The 23,323-nt window shown below is 59.3% G+C and overlaps 1 protein-coding gene across 1 annotated transcript in view; it reads left to right on the top strand.

The window, feature by feature from the left end:
• Positions 1-1,664: 1,664 nt before the first annotated feature.
• The window catches only part of IGLL1 (immunoglobulin lambda like polypeptide 1), a gene marked incomplete at its 5' end in the record, with an annotated part of 35,930 nt that continues 14,271 nt past the window's right edge, over positions 1,665-23,323 (top strand). Inside the window, 2 exons of the mRNA XM_084297550.1 lie at positions 1,665-1,710; positions 1,854-2,144. Of these exons, the coding sequence (XP_084153676.1) occupies positions 1,665-1,710; positions 1,854-2,144 (337 nt within the window). The remainder of the gene's footprint in view (positions 1,711-1,853; positions 2,145-23,323) is intronic.

Genomic DNA, 23,323 nt, shown 5'->3' with positions numbered 1-23,323 from the left:
AAGGCCTCAAAACGCATAGCGGTTGTTCAGGAGGACAGCCCCCTCCCCACCAGAGACCCCTGTTTATTGCTGAGTGAGACATCAGGAGCTATGGGATATCCCTTTGGTTGGGTTAGGTCAGCTGCCCTGGCGATGTCCCCTCCCTATCCCTTGCCCACCCCAAGCCTGCTGGCTCTTGGGGGCTTGGAGGAAGTCCTGATGCTGTGCCAGCACTACGCAGCAAGAGGCATCACACTGGAGTGATACCAGTGCTGTTTCCGCTACGAGTGCAGAGCACAGCACTGTGTGGGCTGCTGCAGGGAAAGGTGACTCCAGCCCAGACAGACCCAACACAGGCGGCTCTCTGGGACAGGCATTGCATGCATTTCACGGGCCTCGCAGCAAAAAGGCTTTTTGCTCCATTGGACAGAGTTCGACCAAAACGATCGGTGGGCTGGAGCACCTCTCCTGCAAGGAAAGGCTGAGGGAGCTGGGCTTGTTTAGCTTGGAAAAGAGAAAGCTCTGGGGAGGCCTTGTTGCGGCCTTTCAGCATTTGGGGGCGACTTATAGGAAACAAGGAGACAGATATTTTAGAGGGGCACGTAGTGATAGGACAAGGGGTGATGGTGTTAAACTGATAGCAGGAAGATTTAGAGTAGATACCAGGAAGGAATTGTTCACTCGGTGGCGGTGAGGCTCTGCAACAGGCTGCCCAGAGAAGCTGTGGCTGCCCCATCCCTGAAGAGCCCAAGGCCAGGCTGCACAGGCCTTTGGGACACCCGGTGTGGTGGGAGGCGGCGTGCCCATGGCAGGGGGCTGGGGAAGGTGGGCGGTAAGGTCCCTTCCTACCCAAACCATGCGGTGATTTTGTGATTCCCTGTTTGTCAGCCTGTGCCCGTTGCCTCTCGTGCCAGTGCCTGTTGCCTCTGCGAAGCGCCTGTCTCCATTTCCTTGGTGCCCCTGCAGGAGCGGTCCCTCAGCTAAGACACCTGCTGGCCTCTTGCTCTTGGGGCTGACAAACGCCAGCCGTCCCAGTGCGAGCGGCGCTCTGAGCCCTTCGCCATCCTCGGGGCTCCTGCTAACGCAGCCGCGGCCACTGGGGGCCTCCTTAACCCAAGGCACTTTGCTGGCCCCGGTGTGCTGTGGGTCCTGCCAGTCCCTGGGGCCTCTTCTGTTGAGCCGCTGCCACCTGCTCTGCCCGTGTGCCTGGGCAGGCACCGGCTGTGTTGGGGAAAAGCAGCAGCGGCCACGGACATGTAAAGCTGTGTGAGGGGAAGATGGGGCAATGGGGTGCTGAGACCGGAGGTGTCTGCACCTCACAGCGGTGCTGTGGGAGCTGTGAGCGCTGCGTAGTACCAATAGTACCCGTAGTACCCGCCAGCGCCTGTGTCCCTGCTCTCCCTGGCTGCTTGGTTACATGAGTGCAGGGCAAGGGGCTGCGTGCGAGCGCTTTGCGCCTGGGTGCTGCCACGTGTCTCCAGCACGAGGCCAGGGACAACCCCCCTGTGCCTGCGGTGGAGGGGCCGGGCGGGGAGGTGGCGAGCGAGGCGCAGGACGTGGCCAAGAGCGCAAGGCTGTATTTGCATGGAGGGGCTGTGCTGCGGCCGGGCAGGGGTTTAAGAGGGAGTCGGGGTCCGTGGCACAGCCCCGTCAGCGTGGGGACTCGCAGCTGGTGGGATCTCGCCATGGCCTGGGCCCCTCTCCTCCTCGCGGTGCTTGCCCACACCTCAGGTGCCCTGGACATACTCGCTGCGCCCGGCCGGGCCCTTTGGGCAATGGAGCCCTGGCCTCGTCCCGCTGCTGCGCGCTGAGGGCTGTGCATGTGGGGCACTCGCTGAGCCCCATTTTCTCCCCTCTCTCTTTTCCTTCTCCAGGTTCCCTGGTCCAGGCAGCGCTGACTCAGCCGGCCTCAAAGTCGGCGAACCCAGGAGACACCGTGCATATCACTTGCTCCGGGGGTAGTGGCAGCTATGGCTGGTACCAGCAGAAGACCCCTGGCAGTGCCCCTGTCACCGTGATCTATGGCAACACCAACAGACCCTCGGGTATCCCTTCTCGATTCTCTGCTTCCACATCTGGCTCCGTGTCAACGTTAACCATCACTGGGGTCCAAGCTGAGGACGAGGCCGTCTATTACTGTGGGACCTACGAAAGCAGCTATGTTGGTGTCACAGTGATACAGAGCAACGGGGAAGTGATACAAAAACCTCCTGCCATCACAGGAGCAGCTGGCTCCCTGCTGTCTCCTCAGATGGTGGCACACATCCCCGTCTCATTGCTGCCCTTGTATCTCTGTGCTGCAAGTGGCTGTGCCTGGTCTCCCTGGTCTGCCCTCCCGCAGAACCCCAGGATTGTGCCCATCCCTCAGGTATGGGATGGACCCAGCAGCTCCATCTCTGCTCCAAGCTGCAGGGCCCAGGTACACCTGTGCTCCCAGGTTGCTCCCTGGTCCCTGAAGGCTGCCTCCCTGCACTAGGGCATCACTGCAGGGGCTCAGCCTGCAGAAAGCACCAAGAGACCACAATCTGTGGATCGCTAGAGAGCCAGGTCAGAGCTTCACCTTCAGACCATGACAGGCATCGCTTACTCAGCCGGCCTGAAAGATGGTGAACCCGGGTGGAAACTTGGAGATCACCTGCTCCGGGGCTATCGCTGCCAGTGATGGTAAATACATGTATTATTATGGCTGGTACCAGTAGAAGACCCCTGGCACTGGCCCAGTCACCGTGATCTACCAGAACAACAAGAGACCCTCAGGCATCCCTTTGCGATTGTCTGGTTTTGCATCTGACTACACGGGCACATTAACCATCACTGGTATCCAAGCCGAGGACAAGGCTGTCTATTATTGTGGGAGCTGGGACAGCAGTGCTGGTGCTTATATAGTGACACAGAGCAATGAGGGCATGAGGGATAGACCACACCTGGAAATGGAGGCTTTCTGCCCTTGTCCCTTAGGGCTGAGCAGGGCTTAGGTGCTGAGGCAGGTTCCTGGTCCCTCTGCATGACCACAGTTGTAAGTCTATGAATTTGTTGAGCCTCGTTTTCTCCACACTCTCCTCGCCCTCTCTAGCTTCCCTGGTTCATGGAACACAGAATCAGAGAGCCTCTAACCTTGTGAGACCATGAGACACCATGCAGATCACTTGCTCTGGGAGTAGCTACAGTTATGTCTGGTACCAGCAGAAGACCCCTGTCATTGGCCCTGTCACCTTGATGTACAGAAACACCAACAGACACTCGGGCATGCCTTCACGATTCTCTGGTTCCTTGTCTGGCTCCACGGCCACGTTAACCGTCACTGGGGTCCAAGCTGAGGAAGAGGCCGTCTATTACTGTGGGAGCAGGGACAGCAGTGGTGCTGGTTTAGTGACACAGGGATATGTGGAAGTGAGCAACAGACTGGTGCTAAAGACAAAGTTTTTCTGCCCTCTTCCCTCAAGGGGGCAGCTGTGGACTCTTCTCTTCCAGAGATGTTGATCCCTTGCTTAGTACATGAAGATGGTTTTGTGTGCAGGGCACTCCATGAGCCCCGTTTTCTCCCCTCTCTCCTCTCCCTCTCCAGGTTCCCTGGTCCAGGCAGTGCTGACTCAATCGGACCCGAAGTCGGTGAACCCAGGAGACACCGTGCAGATCACCTGCTCCGGGGGTAGCTATGCTTATGGCTGGTACCAGCAGAAGACCCCTGGCAGTGCCCCTGTCACCATGATCTATGACAATACCAAGAGACCCTCAGACATCCCTTCTCAATTCTCTGGATCCAAATCTGGCTCCACAGCCACGTAAACCATCACTGGGGTCTAAGCTGAGGATGAGGCTGTCTATGACTCTGGAAGCCACTACAGCAGTGCTAGTGCTGGTATAGTGACACAGAGCAATGTGGAAGTGAGGTACAGGCCACAGCTAGAAATGGAGGCTTTCTACACTTCTCCTCCAGTGCTCAGCAGGGCTGTGGGGATGAGGCTGGTTTCTGGCCCCTCTGCCTGACCACAGCTGTAAGTATCCTCCCTTTCATGCCCCAGTGCCCTAGGGAGGTTGTCTGGAGCTGGGCTGGACTCAAGTCATCAACCATGGTCCGGGCCTAATCCCTGCTCCACCGTTTGTGGTATTCAGCCTCCCCTTTTCTGGTAGGTGTCCTTGCAAGGCTGTGGGGCTCTGGCCATGGGCTATGTGTTCAGGGTTGTCAATGCCTCGGTGTTGTAAGAGCCTCCAGGTTTGGGTTTGTCCAGCTACTGTGGGGTGAGGGTTGTGCGTGTGGGGCACTTGCTGAGCCCCATTTTCTCTCCTCTCTCCTCTCCCTCTCCAGGTTTCCTGGTCCAAGCAGCGCTGACTCAGTCGGAGCCGAAGTCGGTGAACCCAGGAGACACCGTGCAGATCACTTGCTCCGGGGGTAGTGGCAGCTATGCCTGGTTCCAGCAGAAGACCCCTGCCATTGACCCTGTCACCGTGATTTACTACAACACCAACAGACCCTCGGATATCCCTTCTCGATTCTCTGGTTCCAAATCTGGCTCCACAGCCACGTTAACTCTCACTGGGGTCCAAGCCGAGGATGAGGCCGTCTATTACTGTGGGAGCTATGAAAGCAGCTATGTTGGTATTACACTGTCACAGCGCAATGGGGAAGTGATACATAAACCTCCTGCCATCACAGGAGCAGCTGGCTCCCTGCTGTCCCCTCAGATGGTGGCGCACGTCCCCATCTCATTACTGCCCTTGCAGCTCTGAGCTGCAAGTGGCTGTGCCTGCTGTCCCTGATATGCCCTCCAACAGAAGCCCAGGGTTGTGGTCATCCCTCAGGGATGGGATGGCACCAGCAGCACCTTCCCTGCCCCAAACTGCTGAGCCCTGGTACCCCTGTGCTCCCAGGCTGCTCCCCGGGCCCTGAAGGGCATCACTGCAGGGGCTCAGCCTGCAGAAAGCACCAAGAGACCACAATTTTTGGATCGCTAAAGAGCCAGGTCAAAGCTTCATCTTCAGAACATGACAGGAGATGTTTTGTGTGGCCACTCCACGAGGCTGCAGGGGCAGCTCAGGGCTGGCAATGGGGAAGTGATACAAAAACCTTCTGCCATCACATGAGCAGCTGGCTCCCTGCTGTCCTCTTGGAGGGTGGCACAAGTCCCTGACTCAGCACTTCCCTTGGGGCCCAAAGCTGCAGGTGGCCGTGCCTGCTGTCCCTGATCTACCCTCCAAAAGAGCCCTAAGGCTCTGCCCATCCCTCAGGGACGGGATGGCCCCTGGAGACCGATCCCTGCCCCATGCTGCAGGACCCAGCTGTTGCGAGTAGCATCAGCTATGGCTGGTACTAGCACAAGACCTCTGGCACAGTCCCTGTCTCCGTGATCTATAGCAATACAACAGTCCCTTGGGAATGCCTTGACGATTCTCTGGTTCCACATCTGGCACCACAAACATGTTAACCATCACTAGGGTCCAAGCCGAGGACGAGGCCGTCTATTTCTGTGGTGCCTGGGATGGCAGCGCTGGGCACGGCGAGTCCCAGCAATGGGGAAGTGAGAGGCCAAGCTGCTGTGGTACCAGGGCCCCTCAGGTGCCTGCTGCTGCAGCTTGGGCCTGGTGTAGGACCAGGAAATGCCCCCGTGAGCTGGGTCCTGCTGTGTGGCACGTGCCCCGTTCCTGCACAACCCCTCTGTGCTGCCTGCAGGAGCCAGGGCAGAGGAGCAGCAGAGTAAGGGGGAAGCGCAGGTGCTGGGGCTGGGGAAAGCCCCAGACGGCTGGGGCTGGCGCTGAGCTGGAGATCGTCTCCTCCCACCCTGCTCCACGCTGGGCCGGCTGCTGCCGCCTGCCCAGGGCCTGGGCAGGCCTCCAAGATGGAGGCTCGGCACTGTGGTGGTTTTACTCGAGCGGGCAGCCGAGCCCCACCACAACCGCTGTCTCAGCCCCCCGCCCCTTCAAAGAGGAAGGGGGAGAAATTACAACACAATGAGCTCAAGGTTTGAGATGAGAGTGATTTCATAGAATCATAGAATATCCCGAGTTGGAAGGGACCCATGAGGATCATCAAGTCCAACTCTTGGCACCGCACAGGTGTACCCAAAAGTTCAGACCATGTCATTAAGTGCACAGCCCAAACGCTTTTGAAATTCAGACAGGCTTGGTGCAGTGACTACGTCCCTGGGGAGCCTGCTGCAGTGTGCAACCACCCTCTCGGTGAAGAACCTCTTCCTGATGTCCAGCCTAAGCGTCCCCTGCCTCAGCTTAACACTGTTACAGCAGGTCCTATCACTGGTGTTTACAGAGAATAGGTCACCTGCCTCTGCACTCCCCCTCGAAGGAAGTTGTAGACTGCGATGAGGTCCCCCCTCAGCCTCCTCTTCTGCAGGCTGAACAGGCCCAGCACCCTCAGCTGCTTCTCATACGTCTTCCCCTCTAGGCCCTTCACCATCTTCGTCGCCCTCCTCTGGACGCCTTCCAACAGTTTAATGTCCTTCGTGTACTGTGGTGCCCAGAACTGCACTCAGTACCATAGGTGAGGCTGCACTAGCGTAGAGTGGAGCAGGAGAATCACCTCCCTTGACCGACTGGAGATGTTACGCTTGATGCATCCCAGGATAGGGTTGACCTTCCTGGCTGCCAGGAACGGGCACGTAGTGATAGGACAAGGGGTAATGGTGTTAAACTGATAGCAGGCAGATTTAGAGTAGATACCAGGAAGGAATTGTTCACTCGGTGGCGGTGAGGCTCTGCAACAGGCTGCCCAGAGAAGCTGTGGCTGCCCCATCCCTGAAGAGCCCAAGGCCAGGCTGCACAGGCCTTTAGGACACCCGGTGTGGTGGGAGGAGGCGTGCCCATGGCAGGAGGCTGGAGTAGGTGGGCGGTAAGGTCCCTTCCTACCCAAACCATGCGGTGATTTTGTGATTCCCTGTTTGTCAGCCTGTGCCCGTTGCCTCTTGTGCCAGTGCCTGTTGCCTCCGGGAAGCGCCTGTCTCCATTTCCTTGGTGCCCCTGCAGGAGCGGTCCCTCTCACCATGGGTTTAAGAGAGAGTCGGGGTCCGCGGCACAGCCCCGTCGGCGTGGGGGCGCGCAGCTGGTGGGATCTTGACATTGCCTGGGCCCCTCTCCTCCTCACAGTGCTCGCCCACACCTCAGGTGCCCTGGACACACTCGCTGCGTCCGGCCGGGCCCTTTGGGCTGCTGCGCGGTGAGGGCTGTGCGTGTGGGGCACTCGCTGACCCTGTTTTCTCCCCTCTCTCGTGTCCCTCTCCAGGTTCCGTGGTCCAGGCAGGAACTACTCAGCCGGCTTATAAGACGGTGAACCCAGGAGACAACGTGGAGATCACTTGCTCCGGGGGTAATGCTGATAGTAATGGCAAATATTGGTATGGCTGGTAACAGCAGAAGACCCCTGGCACTGGCCCTGTCACCGTGATCTATGGCAATGACAAGAGACCCTCAGGCATCCCTTCACGATTCTCTGCGTCCACATCTGGCTCCACAAACACCTTAACCATCACTGGGGTCCAAGCTGAGGATGAGGCTGTCTATTACTGTGGTGGCTACGGTGGTGGTCTTAAATTGGCACAGTGACACAGCGCAATGGGGAAGTGATACAAAAACCTCCTCCCGTCACTGGAGCAGCTGGCTCACTGCTGTCCCCTCAGATGGCAGAGGTCCGTGACTCAGCAGTACCCTTGGGGCCCACTGGTGCAAGTGGCTGTGCCTGGTCTCTCTGCACTGCACTCCCGCAGAGCCCCAGGACTCTGCCCATCCCTCAGGGATATGGGATGTCTGCAGGAGCTCCATCACAGCCCCAAGCCGCAGGGCACAGGTAACCCTGTGCCCCCGGGCTGCTCCCGGGGCCCTGATGGCTGCCTCCCTTCCCAGCTACAGCCACTGTCCTGGGGCATCCCTGCAGGTACTCAGCACACAGAAAGCACCAAGAGACAACAATGTGTGGATCACTAAAGAGCCAGGTCAAAGCTTCACTTACAGACCATGACAGGAGATGTTTTGTGTGGATGCTGTACGAGGCTGCAGGGGCAGCTCAGGACTGGCCGTTTTCTGCTCCATCATGCCCCACAAGGACAGACCCCTGAGCTGCTGCAGCACTGGCTGTGTTTGCCCAGTGCCACAGCTTTGGGCACATGCTGGGTCTGTGCAGGATCTCCAGCCTGCCCCTGGGGGACCTGGGCAGCCCCTGGCCCTGGTCCCTGCCCCAGCCCCGTCCCCAGGGCCAAAAGGACTGCCCAGGACCCTGCTCCTGTCCTCATCCTGCTCCCTAAGCCCAGCACCGGGGCTACCTCTGGGTGTGAGGCTAAGGGCTCCTGCACATCACCGGTTCCTGAATGTCCTGTGTAGGGACATTTGCTGCATTCCTGTGAGCATGCTGGGGCAGAGGGATAAGGGATCTGTGGGGGAAGTCAGAGGGGCACAGGTGCAGTCCTGTTCACAGCCCTGTTCCCAGGACCTTGGTACACTGTGGGAGGGATGGGCAGAGCAGCACCGAGCACCCTGCAGCCCTGGGGGAGATCTGCACTTTGCTAACAGCCCCACTCCCTGCCCCACGTGCTGCTGCCCTTGCCTTCTGCATGTCAAGCTGCCCAGGGCTCTGGGGTGGCAGATACCAACCAGATGAGGAGCTAGGAAGCAAGCAAGCAGGGGCTGTGCTGCGGCCCTTTCCCAGCCCCCTGGGACAGGCTTTCCCCATGGCAGAGCACAGTTGGTTGCCATCAGACCCTGTGGATGCTCCCCATGGCAGTTCTCTGGAAGCATTAGTCCTTCCAGCCCAGCACGGGCACCGTCTCCTCGCCGTGTGGTCCCCTTAGCCCCTCCATTCCAGCTCTCCCCAGGTGTTTGGCCTCGTAGCCACAGGAGCTGGGGCGGGGTCTCCGTGTGCGCCACTTCCGGGCCTGGGTGCTGCCACGTGTCCCCAGCACGAGGCCGGGGACAACCCCCCTGTGCCTGCGGTGGAGGGGCCGGGCGGGTAGGTGTGGAGCAAGGCGCGGGACGTGGCCGAGAGCGCGGGGCCGCATTTGCATGGAGGGGCTGTGCTGCGGCCGGGCAGGGGTTTAAGAGGGAGTCGGGGTCCGTGGCACAGCCCCATGGGCGTGGGGACGCGCAGCTGTTGGGATCTCACCATGGCCTGGGCCCCTCTCCTCCTCGCGGTGCTCGCCCACACCTCAGGTGCCCTGGACACACTTGCTGCGCCCAGCCAGGCCCTTTGGGCAACGGGGCCCTGGCCTCGTTCCCCTGCTGTGTGTGGAGGGCTGTGTGTGTGTGGAACTCGCTGAGCCCCATTTTCTCCCCTCTCTCCTCTCCCTCTCCAGGTTCCCTGGTCCAGGCAGCGCTGACTCAGTTGGAGCCGAAGTCGGTGAACCTGGGAGGCACCGTGCAGATCACCTGCTCCGGGGGTGGTAGCTACTATGGCAGTTACTATTATGGCTGGTTCCAGCAGAAGACCCCTGGCAGTGCCCCTGTCACCGTGATCTATGACATCACCAACAGACCCTCGGGCATCCCTTCTCGATTCTCGGCTTCCACATCTGGCTCCGTGTCCACTTTAACCATCACGGGGGTCCAAGCCGAGGATGAGGCCGTCTATTACTGTGGGAGCTATGAAAGCAGCTATGTTGGTATCACACTGTCACAGCGCAATGGGGAAGTGATACATAAACCTCCTGCCATCACAGGAGCAGCTGGCTCCCTGCTGTCCCCTCAGATGGTGGCACACGTCCCCATCTCATTACTGCCCTTGCTGCTCTGTGCTGCAAGTGGCTGTGCCTGCTCTCCCTGGTCTGCCCTCCCACAGAACCCCAGGGTTGTGCTCATCCCTCAGGGATGGGATGGCCCCAACAGCACCTTCCCTGCCCCAAACTGCAGGGCTCTGGTACCCCTGTGCTCCCAGGCTGCTCCCCGGTCCCTGAAGGCTGCCTCCCTGCACTAGGGCATCACTGCAGGGGCTCAGCCTGCAGAAAGCACCAAGAGACCACAATGTGTGGATCGCTAGAGAGCCAGGTCAGAGCTTCACCTTCAGAACATGACAGGAGTTATTTTGTGTGGTCACTGTATGAGGCTGCAGGGGCAGCTCAGGGCTGGCAATCGGGAAGTGATACAACAACCTTCTGCCACTGCAGGAGCAGCTGGCTCCCTGCTGTCCCCTCCCATTGTAGCGCAGGTCCCTGACTCAGCACTTCCCTTGGGGTCCAGTGCTGCAGGTGGCGGTGCCTGCTGTCCCTGCTCTGCCCTCCAGAAGAGTCGCAAGGCTGTGCCTATCCCTCAGGGTCGGGATGGCCCCAGCAGCCCCATCCCTGACCCATAGTACAGGACGCAGCTGATGGGATTATCAACCACTATGGCTGGTACTAGCGAAAAACCCGTGGCACTGGCCCTGTGTCCATGATGTGTAGCAATGACAAGAAACCCTCAGGCATCACTTCACGATTCTCTGGTTCCACATCTGAAACCACGAACACGTTAACCATCAATAGGGTCCAAGCCGAGGATGACGCCGTCTATCTTGTTCCCAGGACCTTGGTACACTGTGGGAGGGATGGGCAGAGCAGCACCGATGAGGCCGTCCACAGTCTGTGGATCACTTTAGTGATCCACACATTGTGGTCTCTTGGTGCTTTCTGCAGTCTGAGTCCCTGCAGAGATGCCCCAGGGCAGTGGCTGTACCCGGGCAGGGAGGCAGCCGTCAGGGCCCAGGGAGCAGCCTGGGAGCACCGGGGTACAAGGGCCCTGCAGTTTGGGGCAGAGAAGGGGCTGCTAGGGCCATCCCTTCCTTGAGGGAAGGGCGGAACCTTGGGGTTCTGCGGGAGGGCAGATCAGAGAGACCAGTTACAGCCACTTGCAGCGTCTGCGGCACAGCCCCGTCGGCGTGGGGACGCGCAGCTGGTGGGGTCTCGCCAAGAAGGCCCCTGGCAGTGCCCCTGTCACCGTGATCTATAGCAATGACAAGAGACCCTCGGGCATCCCTTCACGATTCTCTGGTTCGAAATCTGGCTCCACAGCCACGTTAACCATCACTGGGGTCTAAGCTGAGGATGAGGCCGTCTATTACTGTGGTGCCTACGACAGCAGTGCTAGTGCTGGCACAGTGACACAGCGCAATGGGGAAGTGATGCAAAAACCTCCTGCCATCACAGGAGCAGCTGGCTCCCTGCTGTCCCCTCAGATGGTGGCACAGGTCTCCATCTTAGCACTAGCCTTGGGCCCAGTGCTGCAGGTGGCTGTGCCTGTTGTCCGTGTTCTGCCCTCCTGCAAAGCCCCAGGGTTTTGCCCTTCCCACAGGGACAGGATGGCCCCAGGAGACTGATCCCTGCCCCATGCTGCAGGACCCAGCTGTTGCGAGTAGCATCAGCTATGGCTGGTACCAGCACAAGACCTCTGGCACATTCCCTGTCTCCGTGATCTATAGCAATACAACAGTCCCTCGGGAATGCCTTCACGATTCTCTGGTTCTACGTCTGGCACCACAAACACGTTAACCATCACTGGGGTCCAAGCCGAGGACGAGGCCGTCTATTTCTGTGGTACCTGGGATGGCAGCGCTGGGCACGGCGAGTCCCAGCAATGGGGAAGTGAGAGGCCAAGCTGCTGTGGTACCAGGGCCCCTCAGGTGCCTGCTGCTGCAGCTTGGGCCTGGTGTAGGACCAGGAAATGCCCCCGTGAGCTGGGTCCTGCTGTGTGGCACGTGCCCCGTTCCTGCACAACCCCTCTGTGCTGCCTGCAGGAGCCAGGGCAGAGGAGCAGCAGAGTAAGGGGGAAGCGCAGGTGCTGGGGCTGGGGAAAGCCCCAGACGGCTGGGGCTGGCGCTGAGCTGGAGATCGTCTCCTCCCACCCTGCTCCACGCTGGGCCGTCTGCTGCCGCCTGCCCAGGGCCTGTCCCGTCTTGGTGTGAAGGCCTCCAAGATGGAGGCTTGGCACTGTGGTGGTTTTACTCGAGCGGGCAGCCGAGCCCCACCACAACCGCTGTCTCAGCCCCCCACCCCTTCAAAGAGGAAGAGGGAGAAAATACAAGACAAAGAGTTTGAGGTTGAAATGAGAATTATATTTAATTTAATTTAAGAGAGTTTAATTAAAAAGAAAGCGAATGTGGAGTAAAAGAAACAAAAGAATCAACAAGGCCATGTGAAAGCACATGGAGAAAGGAAAAATATTATCCCCTACTCCCCCTCAACTCATAATTTTCGGCCACGTCCTGGGAAGCAGGGCTTCAAAATGCGTAGCGGTTGTTCAGGAGGACAGCCCCCTCCCCACCAGAGACCCTGTTTATTGCTGAGTGAGACATCAGGAGCTATGGGATATCCCTTTGGTTGGGTTAGGTCAGCTGCCCTGGCGATGTCCCCTCCCCATGCCTTGCCCACCCCAAGCCTGCTGGCTCTTGGGGGCTTGGAGGGAGTCCTGATGCTGTGCCAGCACTACGCAGCAAGAGGCACAACACTGGAGTGATACCAGTGCTGTTTCCGCTACGAGTGCAGAGCACAGCACTGTGTGGGCTGCTGCAGGGAAAGGTGACTCCAGCCCAGACAGACCCAACACAGGCGGCTCTCCGGGACAGGCGTTGCATGCGTTTCACGGGCCTCGCAGCAAAAAGGCTTTTTGCTCCATTGGACAGAGTTCGACCAAAACGATCGGTGGGCTGGAGCACCTCTCCTGCAAGGAAAGGCTGAGGGAGCTGGGCTTGTTTAGCGTGGAGATGAGAAAGCTCTGGGGAGGCCTTGTAGCAGCCTTTCAGCATTTGGGGGCGACTTATAGGAAACAAGGAGACAGATATTTTAGAGGAGCACGAAGTGATAGGACAAGGAGTGATGGTGTTAAAATGATAGCAGGAAGATTTAGAGTAGATACCAGGAAGGAATTGTTCACTCAGTGGCGGTGAGGCTCTGCAACAGGCTGCCCAGAGAAGCTGTGGCTGCCCCATCCCTGAAGAGCCCAAGGCCAGGCTGGACGGGCCTTTGGGACACCCGGTGTGGTGCGAGGCCTCGTGCCCATGGCAAGAGGCTGGGGGAGGTGGGCGGTAAGGTCCCTTCCCACCCAAACAACATGGTGATTCTGTGATACCCCATTTGTCAGCCTGTGCCCGTTGCCTCTCGTGCCTGTTGCCTCCGGGAAGCGCCTGTCTCCATTTCCTTGGTGCCCCTGCAGGAGCGGTCCCTCAGCTAAGACACCTGCTGGCCTCTTGCTCTTGGGGCTGACAAACGCCAGCTGTCCCCGTACGAGCGGCACTATGAGCCCTTTGCCATCCTCGGGGCTCCTGCTAACGCAGCCGCGGCCACTGGGGGCCTCCTTAACCCAAGGCACTTTGCTGGCCCCGGTGTGCTGGGGGTCCTGCCAGTCCCTGGGGACTCTTCTGTTGAGCCGCTGCCACCTGCTCAGCCCCTGTGTGCCTGGGTAGGCACCGGCTGTGTTGGGGAAAAGCAGCAGCGGCCACGGACATGTAAAGCTGTGTGAGGGGAAGATGGGGCAATGGGGTGCTGAGGCCAGAGGTGTCTGCACCTCACAGCGGTGCTGTGGGAGCTGTGAGCGCTGTGTAGTACCCATGGTACCCATAGTACCCGCGAACCCCTGTGTCCCTGCTCTCCCTGGCTGCTTGGTTACATGAGTGCAGGGCCCTGTCTGAGGCAAGGGGCTGCGTGCGAGCGCTTTGCGCCTGGGTGCTGCCACGTGTCCCCAGCACGAGGCCGGGGACAACCCCCCTGTGCCTGCTGTGGAGGGGCCGGGCGGGGAGGAGGGGAGCAAGGCGCGGGACGTGGCCAAGAGCGCAAGGCTGTATTTGCATGGAGGGGCCGTGCTGCGGCCGGGCAGGGGTTTAAGAGGGAGTCGGGGTCCACGGCACAGCCCCGTCGGCGTGGGGACGTGCAGCTGGTGGGATCTCGCCATGGCCTGGGCCCCTCTCCTCCTCGCGGTGCTCGCCCACACCTCAGGTGCCCTGGACACACTCGCTGCGCCCGGCCGGGCCCTTTGGGCTGCTGCGCGCTGAGGGCTGTGCGTGTGGGGCACTCGCTGACCCCGTTTTCTCCCCTCTCTTGTCTCCCTCTCCAGGTTCCCTGGTCCAGGCAGCGCTGACTCAGCCGGCCTCAAAGTCGGTGAACCCAGGAGACACTGTGCAGATTACCTGCTCCGGGAGTAGCAACTACTACAGCTGGTACCAGCAGAAGACCCCTGGCAGTGCTCCTGTCACCGTGATCTATGGTGACAGCAACAGACCCTCGGGCATCCCTTCTCGATTCTCTGGTTCTGCATCTGGCTCTACAGCCACATTAACCATCACTGGGGTCCAAGCCGAGGACGAGGCTGTCTATTACTGTGGGAGCTACGACAGCAGTGCTAGTGCTGACACAGTGACATAGTGCAATGGGGAAGTGATACAAAAACCTCCTGCCATCACAGGAGCAGCTGGCTCCCTGCTGTCCCCTTAGATGGTGGCACAGGTCTCCGTCTTAGCACTTGCCTTGGGGCCCAGTGCTGCAGGTGGCCGTGGCTGCTGTCCCTGCTCTGCCCTCCCGCAAAGCCCCAGGGCTGTGCCCATCCCTCAGGGACAGGATGGCCCCAGCAGCCCCGTCCCTGCCCCATGCTGCAGGACCCAGCTGCTGGGAGTACCAAGAGCTATGGCTGGTAATCGTACAAGACCCCTGGCACTGACCCTGTCACCGTGATCTATCATAGCACGAAGAAAAACTCTGGCATCCCTTCACAACTGTCTGGTTCCAAATCTGGCACCACAAACACATTAACCGTCACTGTGGTCCAAGCTAAGGATGAGGCTGTCTATTACTGTGGTGCCTGGGACGGCTGCAGTGATGTCAGTGCATATGGGGCACTCACAGAGCCCCGTTTTCTCCCCTCTCTTCTCTTCCTCTCCTGGTTCCCTGGTCCAGGCAGTGCTGAGTCAGCCGGCCACAAAGACGGCGAACCTGGGAGACACCGTGCAGATCACCTGCTCCGGGGGTAGCGACTACTATGGCTGGTACCAGCAGAAGACCCCTGGCAGTGCTCCTGTCGCCACAATCTATAGTGACACCAACAGATCCTTGGGCATCCCTTCACGATTCTCTGGTTCCAAATCTGGCTACACGGCCACATTAACCATCAGTGAGGCATAAGATGAGGAGAAGGCCGTCTATTACTGTGCTAGCTGGGACAGCAGTATTAGTGCTGGTATAGTGACACAGGGTAATTTGGAAGTGAGGGACAGGCCACAGCTAGAAATGGAGGCTTTTTGCCCTTGACCCTCAGGGCTGAGCAGGGCTTTGGCGCTGTGACATGTTCCTGGCCCCTCTGCATTACCAGAACTGTGAGTTTCGTGAATCACTGAGCCCCATTTTTTCCCCTCTCTCCTCTCTGTCTCTAGGTTCCCTGGTCCAGGCAGCACTGACTCAGCCGGATTCAAAATCAGTGAACCAAGGAGAAAAAACAAAACAAAACAACAATTATGTTGCACACAGTATCTGGGAGAGTGTGTGGAGTGATGAACAGCCTTGCAGGCACCAAGGTCAGTGAAGAAGGAGGGCGAGAGGTGCTACAGGCTCCAGAGCAGACGTCCCCTGTGGCCTGTGGAGAGACCATGGTGCAGCAGGCCACCCCCCTGCAGCCCATGGAGTACCACAGTGGAGCAGGTTCCACGCTGCAGCCCGTGGAGGAGAACACGGTGGAGCAGGTGGACCTGCCCCGGTGCAGGCTGTGGCCTGTGAAGGACCCCTGCCAGAGCAGATTTCGGGCCGGAGCTGTACCCGTGGAGAGGAGCCCACACAGGAGCAGGTGATGTGGCAGGAGCTGCTGCCCCTGGGGGACCCAGGTTGGAGCAGTTTGCTCCTGAGGGATGGACCCCGTGGTACGGACCCATAGCTGGAGCAGTTCTGGAAGAGCTGCTGCCTGTGGGCAGCCCACACCTGATCAGTTCATCAAGGACTGCATCCCGTGGGAGGGACCCCACAGCACAGGGGATGAGAGTGACCGAGAAGGAGTGGCGGACAAGCGCTATAGACTGACCATAACCCCCGTTCCTCTGTTCCACTGCGCTGCTTGGGGGTGGAGGTGGAAGAGATCGGATGGGGGGAAGATCACAGAATCACAGAATCACAGAATCATAGAATCACAGAATCACAGAACTGTAGGGGTTGGAAGGGTCCTCGAAAGATCATTGGGTCCAACCCCCCTGCCAAAGCAGGTTCCTCAGAGCAGGCTGCCCAGGTAGGTGTCCAGACAGGCCTTGAATATCTCCAGAGAAGGAGCCTCCACAGTCTCCCTAGGCAGTCTGTTCCAATGCTCCATCACCCTCACCGTGAAGAAGTTCTTTTGCATGTCAGTGCGGAACTTCCTGTGCTCTAACTTGCAGCCATTGCCCCTTGTCCTATCCCCATAAACCACTGAGAAGAGGTTGGCTACATCCTTCTGTCCCCCACCCCTCAGATATTTATATACACTGAGGATATCCCCTCTCAGTCTTCTCTTCTCCAGGCTGAACAGACCCAGGTCTCTCAGCCTTTCTTCATAGGGAAGATGCTCCAGCTCCCATATCATCTTTGTGGCCCTCCGCTGGACTCTTTCCAGGAGATCCCTGTCTTTCTTGTACCGGGGAGCCCAGAACTGGACACAGTACTCCAGGTGAGGCCTGACCAGGGCAGAGTAGAGGGATCACCTCCCTTCACCTGCTGGCCACGCTCCTTCTAATGCATGCCAGGATCCCATTGGCCCTCTTGGCCACAAGGGCACAGTGCTGGCTCATGGTCAACCTGTCGTCCACCAGGACCCCCAGGTCCTTCTCCTCAGAGCTCCTCTCCAGCAGGTCATCCCCCAGCCTGTACTGATACTTCGGGCTGTTCCTTCCCAGGTGCAGGACTCTACACTTGCTCTTATTAAATCTCATTTGGTTTCTTCCTGCCCATCTCTCCAGCCGGTCCAGGTCTCGCTGAATGGCAGCACAGCCTTCTGGCGTGTCGGCCACTCCTCCCAGCTTTGTGTAATCGGCATACTTGATGAGGGCAGTGCGTGTGGGGCACTCACTGAGCCCTTTTTCTCCCCTCTCTCCTTTCCCTGTCCAGGTTCCCTGGTCCAGGCAGCGCTGACTCAGTCGGACCCAAAGTCGGTGAACCCAGGCGACACCGTGCAGATCACCTGCTCCGGGCGAAGTAGCAGCTACTATGGCTGGTTCCAGCAGAAGACCCCTGGCAGTGCCCCTGTCACCGTGATCTATGACAACACCAAGAGACCCTCGGGCATCCCCTCACGATTCTCTGCTTCCACATCTGGCTCCGTGTCCACGTTAACCATCACAGGGGTCCAAGCCGAGGACGAGGCCGTCTATTACTGTGCGAGCAGCTACAGTAGTGATGGATTTAAATTGAAACAGTGACATAGTGCAATGGGGAAGTGATACAAAAACCTTCTGCCATTGCAGGAGAAGCTGGCTCCCTGCTGTCCCGTCAGATGGTGGCGCAAGTCCCTGACTCAGCACTTCCCTTAGGGCCCAGTGCTGCCGGTGGCCGTGCCTGCTGTCCCTGCTCTGCCCTACAAAAGAGTCCTAAGGCTGTGCCTATCCCTCAGGGACGGGATGGCCCCAGCAGACCCATCCCTGACCCATGTTGCAGGACCCAGCTACTGGGAGGAGCAACAGCTACAGGTGGTACCAGCAGAAGACACAGGCACTGGCCCTGTCACCATGATCTACCACAACAACAAGAGACCCCTGGAAGCCCTCCATGGTTCTCTGGTTCCACATCTGGCACCACAAACACGTTAACCATCACTGGGGTCCAAGCCGAGGACGAGGCCGTCTATTTCTGTGGTGCCTGGGATGGCAGCGCTGGGCACGGCAAGTCCCAGCAATGGGGAAGTGAGAGGCCAAGCTGCTGTGGTACCAGGGCCCCTCGGGTGCCTGCTGCTGCAGCTTGGGCCTGGTGTAGGACCAGGAAATGCCCCCGTGAGCTGGGTCCTGCTGTGTGGCACGTGCCCCGTTCCTGCACAACCCCTCTGTGCTGCCTGCAGGAGCCAGGGCAGAGGAGCAGCAGAGTAAGGGGGAAGCGCAGGTGCTGGGGCTGGGGAAAGCCCCAGACGGCTGGGGCTGGCGCTGAGCTGGAGATCGTCTCCTCCCACCCTGCTCCACGCTGGGCCGTCTGCTGCCGCCTGCCCAGGGCCTGTCCCGTCTTGGTGTGAAGGCCTTCAAGATGGAGGCTTGGCACTGTGGTGGTTTTACTCGAGCGGGCAGCCGAGCCCCACCACAACCGCTGTCTCAGCCCCCCCCCCCCTCTTCAAAGAGGAAGGGGGAGAAAATACAAGACAAAGAGCTCAAGGTTTGAGATACAGATAATTTCATAGAATCATAGAATATCCCGAGTTGGAAGGGACCCGTGAGGATCATCAAGTCCAACTCCTGGCACCGCACAGGTCTACCCAAAAGTTTAGACCATGTCATTAAGTGCACAGCCCAAACGCTTTTGGAATTCAGACAGGCTTGGTGCAGTGACTACGTCCCTGGGGAGCCTGCTGCAGTGTGCAACCACCCTCTCGGTGAAGAACCTCTTCCTGATGTCCAGCCTAAGCGTCCCCTGCCTCAGCTTAACACTGTTACAGCAGGTCCTATCACTGGTGTTTACAGAGAATAGGTCACCTGCCTCTGCACTCCCCCTCGAAGGAAGTTGTAGACTGCGATGAGGTCCCCCCTCAGCCTCCTCTTCTGCAGGCTGAACAGGCCCAGCACCCTCAGCTGCTTCTCATACGTCTTCCCCTCTAGGCCCTTCACCATCTTCGTCGCCCTCCTCTGGATGCCCTCCAACAGTTTAATGTCCTTTGTGTACTGTGGTGCCCAGAACTGCACTCAGTACCCGAGATGAGGCCGTACCAGCGTAGAGTGGAGCAGGAGAATCACCTCCCTTGACCGACTGGCGATGTTGTGCTTGATGTATCCCAGGATAGGGTTCTCCCTCCTGGCTGCCAGGAAGAGGCACATATTGATAGGACAAGGGGTGATGGTGTTAAACTGATAGCAGGTAGATTTAGAGTAGATACCAGGAAGGAATTGTTCACTCAATGGCGGTGAGGCTCTGCAACAGGCTGCCCAGAGAAGCTGTGGCTGCCCCATCCCTGAAGAGCTCAAGGCCAGACTAGACGGGCCTTTGGGACACCCGGTGTGGTGGGAGGAGGCGTGCCCATGTCTGGGGGCTGGGGAAGGTGGGTGGTAAGGTCCCTTCCCACCCAAACCATGCGGTGATTCTGTGATTCCTAGTTTGTCAGCCTGTGCCCGTTGCCTCTCGTGCCTGTTGCCTCTGGGAAGCGCCTGTCTCCATTTCCTTGGTGCCCCGGCAGGAGCGGTCCCTCAGCTAAGACACCTGCTGGCCTCTTGCTCTTGGGGCTGACAAACGCCAGCCGTCCCCATGCGAGCGGTGCTCTGAGCCCTTCGCCATCCTCGGGGCTCCTGCTAACGCAGCCGCGGCCACTGGGGGCCTCCTTAACCCAAGGCACTTTGCTGGCCCCGGTGTGCTGGGGGTCCTGCCAGTCCCTGGGGCCTCTTCTGTTGAGCCGCTGCCACCTGCTCAGCCCCTGTGTGCCTGGGCAGGCACTGGCTGTGTTGGGGAAAAGCAGCAGCGGCCACGGACATGTAAAGCTGTGTGAGGGGAAGATGGGGCAATGCGGTGCTGAGACCGGAGGTGTCTGCACCTCACAGCAGTGCTGTGGGAGCTGTGAGCGCTGCGTAGTACCCATAGTACCCGTAGTACCTGCCAGCCCCTGTGTCCCTGCTTTCCCTTGCTACTTGGTTACATGAATGCAGGGCCCTGTCTGAGGCAAGGGGCTGCGTGCGAGCGCTTTGCGCTTGGGTGCTGCCACGTGTCCTCGGCACGAGGCCGGGGACAACCCCCCTGTGTCTGCGGTGGAGGGGCCGGGCAGGGAGGTGGCGAGCGAGGTGCGGGACGTGGCCGAGAGCGCGGGGCTGTATTTGCATGGAGGGGCTGTGCTGCGGCCGGGCGGGGGTTTAAGAGGGAGTCGGGGTCAGCGGCAAAGCCCCGTCGGCGTGGGGACTCGCAGCTGTTGGGATCTCGCCATGGCCTGGGCCCCTCTCCTCCTCGCGGTGCTCGCCCACACCTCAGGTGCCCTGGACACACTCGCTGCGCCCGGCCGGGCCCTTTGGGATGCTGCGCGCTGAGGGCTGTGCGTGTGGGGCACTCGCTGAGCCCATTTTCTCCCCTCTCTCCTCTCCCTCTCCAGGTTCCCTGGTCCAGGCAGCAACTACTCAGCCGGCTTATAAGACGGTGAACCCAGGAGACAACGTGGAGATCACCTGCTCCGGGGGTAGCGCTGATAGTAATGGCAAATATTGGTATGGCTGGTTCCAGCAGAAGACCCCTGGCACTGGCCCTGTCACCGTCATCTATAGCAACGACAAGAGACCCTCAGGCATCCCTTCAAGATTCTCTGCGTCCACATCTGGCTCCACAAACACATTAACCATCACAGGGGTCCAAGCCGATGACGAGGCCGTCTATTACTGTGGTGGCTACAATGCTGGTTTTAAATTGACACAGTGACACAGAACAATGGGGAAATGATACAAAAACCTCCTGCCATCACAGGAGCAGCTGGCTCACTGCTGTCCCCTCAGATGGCAGAGGTCCGTGACTCAGCAATGCCCTTGGGGCCCAGTGCTGCACGTGGCTGAGCATGGTCTCTCTGCTCTGCCCTCCCGCAGAACCCCAGGGCTATACCCATCCCTAAGGAATGGGATGGCCTCAGAATCCCTGTCCCTGCCCCAAACTCTCTTTAGGTACCTTTGTGCTCCCAGGCTGCTCCCGGGGCCCTGATGGCTGCCTCCCTGCCCGGCTACAGCCACTGCCCTGGGGCATCACTGCGGGGACTCAGCCTGCAGAAAGCACCAAGAGACCACAATGTGTGGATCACTAAAGAGCCAGGTCAAAGCTTCACCTTCAGACCATGACAGGAGATGTTTTGTGTGGATGCTGTACGAGGCTGCAGGGGCAGCTCAAGGCTGGCCGTTTTCTGCTCCATCATGCCCCACAAGGACAGACCCCTGAGCTGCTGCAGCACTGGCTGTGTTTGCCCAGTGCCACAGCTTTGGGCACATGCTGGGTCTGTGCAGGATCTCCAGCCTGCCCCTGGGGGACCTGGGCAGCCCCTGGCCCTGGTCCCTGCCCCAGCCACATCCTCAGGGCCAAAAGGACTGCCCAGGACCCTGCTCCTGTCCTCATCCTGCTCCCTAAGCCCAGCACCGGGGCTACCTCTGGGTGTGAGGCTAAGGGCTCCTGCACATCACCGGTTCCTGAATGTCCTGTGTAGGGACATTTGCTGCATTCCTGTGAGCATGCTGGGGCAGAGGGATAAGGGATCTGTGGGGGAAGTCAGAGGGGCACAGGTGCAGTCCTGTTCACAGCCCTGTTCCCAGGACCTTGGTACACTGTGGGAGGGATGGGCAGAGCAGCACCGAGCACCCTGCAGCCCTGGGGGAGATCTGCACTTTGCTAGCAGCCCCACTCCCTGCCCCACGTGCTGCTGCCCTTGCCTTCCGCATGTCAAGCTGCTCGGTTCTCTGGGGTTGCAGATACCAACCAGATGTGGAGCTAGGAAGCAAGGAAGCAGGGGCTCTGCTGCGGCCCTTTCCCAGCCCCCTGGGACAGGCTTTCCCCATGGCAGAGCACAGTTGGTTGCCATCAGACCCTGTGGATGCTCCCCATGGCAGTTCTCTGGCAAGGATTAGTCCTTCCACCCCAGCACGGGCACTGTCTCCTCAGCCGTGTGGTCCCCTTAGCCCCTCCATTCCAGCTCTCCCCGGCTGTTTGGCCTCGTAGCCACAGGAGCTGGGGCGGGGTCTCCGTGTGCAACACTTCTGGGCCTGGGTGCTGCCACGTGTCCCCAGCACGAGGCCAGGGACAACCCCCTGTGTGTGCAGTGGAGGACCTATGCGGGAAGGTGGGAAGCGAGGCGTGGGACGTGGCTGAGAGCGCGGGGCCGCATTTGTATGGAGGGGCTATGCTGTGGCCGGGCGGGGGTATAAGAGGGAGTCGGGGTCAGCAGCCCCCGACAGCCCCCTCCCCCTGTTTATTGCTGAGTGAGACATCAGGAGCTATGGGATATCCCTTTGGTTGGGTTAGGTCAGCTGCCCTGGCGATGTCCCCTCCCCATGCCTTGCCCACCCCAAGCCTGCTGGCTCTTGGGGGCTTGGAGGGAGTCCTGATGCTGTGCCAGCACTACGCAGCAAGAGGCACAACACTGGAGTGATACCAGTGCTGTTTCCGCTACGAGTGCAGAGCACAGCACTGTGTGGGCTGCTGCAGGGAAAGGTGACTCCAGCCCAGACAGACCCAACACAGGCGGCTCTCCGGGACAGGCGTTGCATGCGTTTCACGGGCCTCGTAGCAAAAAGGCTTTTTACTCCATTGGACAGAGTTCGACCAAAATGATCGGCGGGCTGGAGCACCTCTCCTGCAAGGAAAGGCTGAGGGAGCTGGGCTTGCTTAGCTTGGAGAAGAGAAAGCTCTGGGGAGCCCTTGTTGCGGCCTTTCAGCATTTGGGTGTGACTTATAGGAAACAAGGAGACAGATATTTTAGAGGGGCACATAGTGATAGGACAAGGGGTGATGGTGCTAAACTGATAGCAGGCAGATTTAGGGTAAATACCAGGAAGGAATTGTTCACTCAGTGGCGGTGAGGCTCTGCAACGGGCTGCCCAGAGGAGCTGTGGCTGCCCCATCCCTGAAGAGCCCAAGGCCAGGCTGGACGGGCCTTTGGGACACCCGGTGTGGTGGGAGGCGGTGTGCCCATGTCAGGGGGCTGGGGAAGGTGGGCGGTAAGGTCCCATTCCACCCAAACAACATGGTGATTCTGTGATTCCCCATTCATCAGCCCATGCCCATTGCCTCTCGTGCCTGTTGCCTCTGAGAAGCGCCTTTTTCCATTTCCTTGGTGCCCCTGCAGGAGCGGTCCCTCAGCTAAGACACCTGCTGGCCTCTTGCTCTCGGGGCTGACAAACGCCAGCCGTCCCCATGCGAGCGGCGCTCTGAGCCCTTCGCCATCCTCGGGGCTCCTGCTAACACAGCCGCAGCTGCTGGGGGCCTCCTTAACCCAAGGCACTTTGCTGGCCCCGGTGTGCTGGGGGTCCTGCCAGTCCCTGGGGCCTCTTCTGTTGAGCCGCTGCCACCTGCTCAGCCCCTGTGTGCCTGAGCAGGCACCGGCTGTGTTGGGGAAAAGCAGCAGCAGCCACGGACATGTAAAGCTGTGTGAGGGGAAGATGGGGCAATGGGGTGCTGAGGCCAGAGGTGTCTGCACCTCACAGCGGTGCTGTGGGAGCTGTGAGCGCTGCGTAGTACCAATAGTACCCGCGAACCCCTGTGTCCCTGCTCTGCCTGGCTGCTTGGTTACATGAGTGCAGGGC

Source organism: Netta rufina, assembly GCF_964035555.1.
Source record: "Netta rufina genome assembly, chromosome: 17".
NCBI classification, from domain to species: Eukaryota; Metazoa; Chordata; class Aves; order Anseriformes; family Anatidae; genus Netta; species Netta rufina.
This window is presented reverse-complemented; position numbering and strand designations above follow the sequence as displayed.